The sequence below is a fragment of the Nerophis lumbriciformis genome, linkage group LG26 (assembly GCF_033978685.3).
Source record: "Nerophis lumbriciformis linkage group LG26, RoL_Nlum_v2.1, whole genome shotgun sequence".
In the NCBI taxonomy this organism is placed as follows: Eukaryota; Metazoa; Chordata; class Actinopteri; order Syngnathiformes; family Syngnathidae; genus Nerophis; species Nerophis lumbriciformis.
This window is the reverse complement of record NC_084573.2, coordinates 25,602,501-25,610,409: the sequence shown is the minus strand read 5'-3', so window position 1 is coordinate 25,610,409 and position 7,909 is coordinate 25,602,501. Positions and strand designations below refer to the sequence as shown.

The 7,909-nt window shown below is 44.9% G+C and overlaps 1 protein-coding gene across 1 annotated transcript; it reads left to right on the top strand.

Moving 5' to 3' along the window:
* Positions 1-681: 681 nt before the first annotated feature.
* Positions 682-4,160, top strand: LOC140679834 (uncharacterized). The gene is made up of 2 exons (XM_072916128.1): positions 682-1,185; positions 1,290-4,160. Exons 1-2 carry the CDS (start codon positions 1,138-1,140, stop codon positions 4,158-4,160), a joined length of 2,919 nt encoding a protein of 972 aa, XP_072772229.1. The 5' UTR covers positions 682-1,137.
* Positions 4,161-7,909: the final 3,749 nt, after the last annotated feature.

The window sequence follows — 7,909 nt, the reverse complement described above, 5'->3', positions numbered from 1 at the left end:
GGATGTGTCTCTTCTGCAAGAGTACAGAGCACTACTTGTCGCAGTGTCCAGATATTATTCAACGCTCAACACAGGAAATCGAGAAGTGGATAACAGGCGGAAAGCGCTGTCGTAACTGTGGCCGTACTAACCACGATGAAGAGAGCTGCACGTTAAAGAAACCTTGCAGTGAGTGTCAGGAGATCCACCTGAGAGTGCTGCATGACATCACCAGGCCGGGCCCCCAAATCTTCCTCATCACACCCAAAGACTGCACCTCAGTGGCTAACTCGATGCAGGGAGGGAAAGTATACCTCAAGGTGGTGCCAATCATCATCAGTCATGGGACCAGATCACTGCAGACCTATGCAATCCTCGATGATGGAGCTGAACGCACTATAATACTCCCGGCTGCAGTTCGAGACCTGAAGCTCAGAGGCAGAGCAGAGTCCCTCACCCTGCGGACTGTTCGTCAGGATGTGGTTCACCTCACTGGAGCATCAGTCGACTTTCATGTAGCTTCTCCAGCATCACCATCACAGCAGCATTTGGTTGAGAGGGCCTACACAGCAGGTCGACTTACCCTGACAGAGCAATCTTATCCAATAGCAGCGCTCCAGAGACGCTACCGCCACCTGAGAGGATTACAACTGCAGACCTTTAATAAGGTGCAACCACTGCTGCTCCTTGGTGCAGATTACACTCACCTGATCACTGCTACGGAACCTGTGAGGTTTGGCCCAAAGGGAGGACCCGTGGCTATCCATACAGCACTCGGCTGGACACTCCAAGGCCCAGATGGTTCACAGTCCCCCGCTGCATCATGCTACTACACCGCCTTCAAGCCTACACCAGATGACATCTACCAACAAGTCGAACGCCTCTGGCAGCTTGATGTGCTCCCATTCCGTAGCGAGCGGCTAGCAGTGCGGTCTCGCCTGGACCAGGAAGCGGTGAGCGTCTTGGAAGCACGCACTAAGAGAGTGAAGGTTGGTGACACACTTCGCTACACTACACCCCTGCTCCGGGTAAAAGGCGCACCACCACTAAAAGCAGATGTTGAAGCAGTGATGCCAAAGCTACGCAGCACAGAGAGACGACTGCTTAAAGACACTGTCAAAGCTAAAATATACGAAGCAGAGATCCAGAAGCTTATAGATGGTGGGTGTGTCACAAAGCTCCAGGAGGGAGAGGGAAACCGCTCCAGTGAGTCATGGTTCATACCTCATCACCTCGTCCATCACAATGGCAAACATCGCCTTGTCTTTGACTGCTCCTTTAATCATGGTGGTCTCTCTCTCAACGAGCAGCTTCTCCCAGGTCCAACCCTCGGCCCATCTCTCATCGGGGTCCTCCTGCGGTTCCGCCAGCACGCTGTCGCCATCAGTGGAGATATCCGAGCCATGTTCCACCAAGTTCGGCTTCTACCGGAGGACCAGCCGTTGCTGAGGTTTGTTTGGAGAAACCTGCAAAGGCAGAAACAGCCTGACGTATACCAATGGCAGGTGTTGCCATTTGGTACCACGAGCAGCCCGTGTTGTGCAACATTTGCTCTGCAAAAACATGTTAAAGAATGTGCTGCAGGAAATGAAGACGTCCTGCAGTCCATCGAACAGTCTTTCTACGTGGACAACTGTCTGCAGAGCCTGTCAACGACTGAGTCAGCCAAGCTCCTGGTGGACAAGATGCGACAATGTCTGGCCTCAGGAGGATTTGAGATTCGACAGTGGGCAAGTAACTTCTCATGTGTTGTCTCCCACTTGCCTTCCAGTGCCCAATCTGAAAGTACAGAGCTGTGGCTGGCCGAGAAGAGCAACGATCCACAGGAGCCGGCCCTTGGTCTGCGGTGGTATTGTCCATCTGATCGGCTCGGTTTCAAGCCAAAGCCTCCAGAGAGTGAGACCCCTACTATGCGGTACATCTATAAGGTACTCGCCCGCCAGTATGATCCGATCGGGATCATTATCCCGTACACTACACGGGCCAAGATTCTTGTCCAGAGACTGTGGGCAAAGAAGAGGAGCTGGGACGACCCGAATCTCCCTCCTGACATCCTCCAGGCCTGGTCCAGCTGGGAGAGAGAACTCCCCGAGCTGGCCAACATCTCCCTCCCTCGAACCTATGCACCATTGGAGCTTGCTACTGACACCACAGAGTACACTCTCCACGTCTTCTGTGACTCCTCTGAGCAAGCCTACGGGTCAGTGGCATATCTCACCACAAGAACTAATGACACTGTCTATGTCTCATTTGTGATGGCAAGGTCTAGAGTGGCCCCAAAACGCCAGCAGTCAATGCCACGGTTGGAGCTCTGTGCCGCGCTGACAGGAGCCCAGCTGTCCTCCCTCCTTCACAAAGAGCTCACCTTGTGTATTGCCCAGACCTTCTTATGGACTGACTCCACAACAGTTCTCACCTGGCTGACATCTCAGTCGTGCAGGTTCAAGGTTTTTGTGGGAACAAGGGTTTCTGAGATCCAGGAGCTGACTGCCTCACACACCTGGAGGTATGTGGATACAGCTAACAATCCGGCCGACGATCTCACCCGTGGCAAGACGTTAGCTGAGCTGGCTGCGCCAAATCGTTGGATCCAGGGACCAGCATTCCTTCGCCGTCCACCGGATGAATGGCCATCATGTCCTAGCATCACAGAGCCAGAGGACCGTGGTGAGTTAAAACACAGTGTTTTTTGTGCTCTCACACAGACCAGCCCACCATCCAAGATACCAGATCTCACCCGATTCAGCAGCTGGAGAGAGTTGGTCAAGGCTACGCAACAGTCTCTTCATGGGGCGGCAGCTGACCCTGCTTCACCTCTGTGTGACCTAAGAGATGCTGAAGTCCACCTGCTCAAAACCAGCCAAGCAGACGGCTTCTCTGAAGAAATCAGATGCCTCAGAGCCGGCAAGCCTGTACCACCCAGCAGCAGGCTGAGTACGCTCGCCCCAGAATTAGACCCTACATTGGGTCTTATACGGGTTGGAGGACGCCTGCGCCGTTTAGACAGCTCTAGCCCCACTGACATTCACCCAATACTGTTGGATCCCCGTCATGCAGTCACCACACTCCTCATTAAAGAGATGGATGCTCAGCTACACCACCCTGGACCTGATAGGGTGTTTGCAGAGATGAGGCGCTACTACTGGGTTCTGCGAGGAAGGCAGGCTATCAAGAAGTATCAGAGAGCTTGCACTGGTTGCATGAAGTGGAGAGGGAAGCCAGTGGTGCCGAGGATGGCAGACCTGCCCTCAGCCCGTCTGCGGCTGCTCAAACCTCCATTCTTCTCAACAGGCGTGGACTGCTTTGGACCGTACATGGTCAAGGCTGGGAGGCGAAGTGAAAAGCGCTGGGGGATCATTTTCAAATGTCTCACGACGAGATGTATACATCTGGATCTACTCACCAGCCTCGACACAGATGCTTTCCTCCTCGCACTGAGACGGTTCATCGCACGGAGAGGCACTCCCTTTGAGGTCCTCTCTGACCAAGGGACTAACTTCCGAGGGGGAGATAAGGAGCTGAAGGAGGCATTTGCAGCAATGGAGTCACAGTTGCAGGAGCGGCTTGCAGAAAAACAGATTAAGTTTCGTCTTAACCCGCCAGCATCTCCCCACTTTGGTGGTGTCTGGGAGCGTGAGATCCAATCAGTCAAGAAATCCCTACAAGTGGTCATAGGTGCACAAGTGCTCCAAGCAGAGGTTCTGCTCACACTCCTCATCGAAGTGGAAGGCATCCTCAATGCCAAGCCTTTAGGATACGTATCCTCGGATGTGGCCGATCCAGACCCAGTGACGCCCAGCATGTTGTTGATGGGGCGGCAGGATGCCTCTCTTCCACAAGTTACCTATGCCCCTGACACCCTCACCAGGAGGCGCTGGCGTCATTGCCAGATGATGGCCGACCACTTCTGGACACAGTTTATCAGGAACTACTTGCCCTCTCTTCAAACCCGCCAGAGATGGCGCCAACACACAGATCATATCCCCCTGGACACAGTTGTGATGATTGTTGATCCTCAGCTTCCACGTGCTCACTGGCCAATGGGGAGGGTGGTAAAGTTGAATGCAAGTGATGATGGATGTATACGGACTGCTGAAGTCAAAGTTGGCAAGAAGACTTACCTGAGACCAGTTGCTCGGCTGGTCCAGCTGTCAGCTCTTCCTGAAGATAATCCTGGTTAAAGGATTGCTGTGGGAATTTATGTTTGTTTCAAAATTGCCATGCTATTTAGGGGGCGGCTGTTATAAATTCCCTCTGTCAGTGATTAAGATAGAAGATAAAGTTCCCTAGTTAATGTTAATTGTTGAATATAATTGACTATATTATTGCTCACGTAAACAAGTTACTAATGTAGTCATGCACCTTTAAGTTGAGTTTTTTTGAGTCAGGCAGTTTACCGGGCAGCTATGTTTACCTCTCGGGGTCCTTCGGGCAATGTGTTGAACAGTGTGTATGTAGAGTGTGCTTAGCTGCTGCTGCTACAAGGTCACATATAAAGAAGTTGAAACGTAAAACGGTGTCCTTATTCCCTAACCGGAGTACGCTCACGGGTGAAGAGTCCCAGCACAACAACAACATCAATTTATCCATATAGTTCTTCAATACTTATTATACTACTTTGGTCACGATTCTACACTATGGTATTTACTGATGGGATGCTCAAAGAAAACGATTCACATCCAAATTATTTTTTAATCTGATTCTAAATCAATTATAATTTCTGAGATTAGATATTAAAATAAATAAATATATATATATATATATATATATATACATATATATATATATATATATATATATATATATATATATATATATATATATATATATATATATATATATATATATATGTCTTAATAAGGTTATCCAAAAAATAGTGCTCGATACCGTAGTAGAGCGCAATATATGTATGTGTGGGGGAAAAAAATCACAAGACTATTTCATCTCCAGAGATGAAATAGTCTTGTGATTTTTTTTCCCCACACATACATATATATATATATATATATATATACATACATATATACACACGTCATAACAAATCATAACAATATATTTAAAAATATATATACAGGACTGTCTCAGAAAATTAGAATATTGTGATAAAGTTCTTTATTTTCTGTAATGCAATTAAAAAAACAAAAATGTCATACATTCTGGATTCATTACACATCAACTGAAATATTGCAAGCCTTTTATTATTTTAATATTGCTGATTATGGCATACAGCTTAAGAAAACTCAAAAATCCCATCTCAAAAAATTTGAATATTTCCTCAGACCAAGTAAAAAAAAAAGATTTATAACAGCAAACCTAAATCAAACATTTGAAAATGTCAACTAATGCACTCAGTACTTGATTAGGAATCCTTTTGCACGGATTACTGCATCAATGCGGCGTGGCATGGAGGCAATCAGCCTGTGGCATTGCTGAGGTGTTATTGATGCCCAGGATGCTTCAATAGCAGCCTTTAGCTCATTTGCATTATTGGGTCTGGTGTCTTTCAGCTTCTTCTTCACAATACCCCACAAATTCTCTATGTCTATTCTTGGTGTTGGGTTTTATCAAATAAATTTCCCCCAAAAATGCGACTTATACTCCAGTGCGACTTATATGTTTTTTTCCTTCTTTATTGTGCATTTTCGGCCGGTGCGACTTATACTCCGGAGCGACTTATACTCCGGAGCGACTTATAGTCCGAAAAATACGGTATATTTATATGGACTATGTGCAGCCTTTTTTCCCTACACTTTGAACCCTGCGGCTTATGAGACGGAGCGGCTAATTAATGGAATTTTCTTCACTGACGGCGATAAAAAAAAGTATTTTAATTTAAAAAAAAAAAACACTGAGAGGGTGTTTTATTTTTTTGTTGTATTATGCCATTTTTGGGACGAGTTGGCTCACTGCGGGTGCTTCACTGTCCTTCTATTTACCGGCAGTGCTATTTTTTTTTTTTTTAACCGCAGTGCTGTTCAGTCTTCTAGCCAACTCCAAGCTATGTTTGTAAGTTTTACAGTATAACTAAAACAATTCTTACTTACTAAACCGTCTAATGTGAGATGTCCGTAGGAGTGTTTTTTTTCATGCATATTTGTACGTGCTATCATAATGTTATCAAACTAGCAATGTTAGCGTTAGCTTATTTGCTAACACGTTTATGAGTGTCTGTGTTAGTAATATTAACTAACAATGGCATTCTTTTTGTGTTGTTCCATTTTCACTAATTCCTCAGTAAATTCACCAAAAGGTCAAAGTGGAGTTATTGAGTCTGTTTAGTTGATTGGAGAGCTAGCTTCCGCAGCTAGTGGGTCTATGACGATGACTTCAGTTTTGTTTGATCTTTCGTTTTACTGCCGTGTTACAGACACGGTTTGGAAACAATTAAGGTATGTAAATAAAAATTTACAGAATCTTACTGTCCAAAAAAATATTTTCGCAATATGTATATCAGCGGCCTATAGACGGGTGGAACTAATATATGGGGAAATATGTCTTCTAAAATTTAGTGGGTGCGGCCTATATAGTCTAGAAAATACACATATATATATATATATATATATATATATATATATATATATATATATATATATATATATATATATACAGTATATATATACACACACTATATTATATATATATATTTTTTACATTAACATTAATGTTAGCATGCATTAGCATGCTAGCTTTTTAGGCTACTTTTACACATTTTTAGTTAATGTTGCTGGCATACAGCGGTTCTAGGTTAGTTTTTTCCTCATCCCTCACTTCGAGCACTACCGACCTGATAAGTCCGAAAGAGAAAGAGATGATACCGCATTATCTGCTAATAGATTCTACCTGGTAGTTGTTTGAGCACACAGTAGCCAGTCCTGGAGAGTCCCACTCCTTAATGCTTCAGTACAGTGACGTGCAGTCAGGGGAGGCAGGTGAGGCGGGGCCTCACGTGCCATCATGGAAAGAAAAAAAATGTAAAAACAAAAAAAATTAAGTAAATTGTTATATGTATCTAGTGATTACACTATAAAGTTATTTTCCATTTAACTTCACCAGTTTTAGATTATTTTTATTCAAAATCGCTGAATTTTCACATTTGCCGTTCAAATACGGAGAAGAGACTTGCGGTGAGTCACCAGCCAGTTGAGCCTCACCATGGATTGCGCAATGACTCGGTTAACTGCTGGCCTGCTGTGCAGTGAGACCGTATTGCTATATGAACTATATTATACATTTCCATAGTTTAGTTAGCTGAGGTATATAATGTACAGTGTATTTTGTCAACAACTGTATGTGTGTAACGTATTTCTTGTGCTGAGCAATCATAAAACGGCTGCGAAGACGCACTGGCTGAGGCTCGCAGTAATCCCGCCTCATGGTGGTAGAGGGCGCTAGTGATCCCAGAGATCATTTCTGCGACTACTCGGCTGCAGAATAAGTGACAACAAGCAGCAACAGTTAGCGATCGTTTATTTTTTCCTCTCGCCTGGACATTTAACATGGAGGATTACATATCTAAAATAAAACAGTTTTCTAAACTGGACTTTCAATCGAAGCAGGAGGTAATAATTAAAGGAAGATCTTCATCGAGACAGAGAGACTTTTAAAACTGAAGAAAGATAAGGACGACTTCTATAAACAAGTTATCGATGGTTTTGTTCAGAAGGAGCGGCGCATGGACTTCATTTATAAGTAAAGGTAAGACCATAATAACGTTTTTTTAATTAAATGTGCTTTTTTGTGTGCTACAGTTTGTATGTGTAAATTTAAAGTTAAGTTAAAGTACCAATGATTGCCACACACACTAGGTGTGGTGAAATGTGTCCTCTGCATTTGACCCATCCCCTTGTTCACCCCCTGGGAGGTGAGGGGAGCACTGGGCAGCAGCGGTGCCGCGCCCGGGAATCATTTTTGGTGATTTAACCCCCAATTC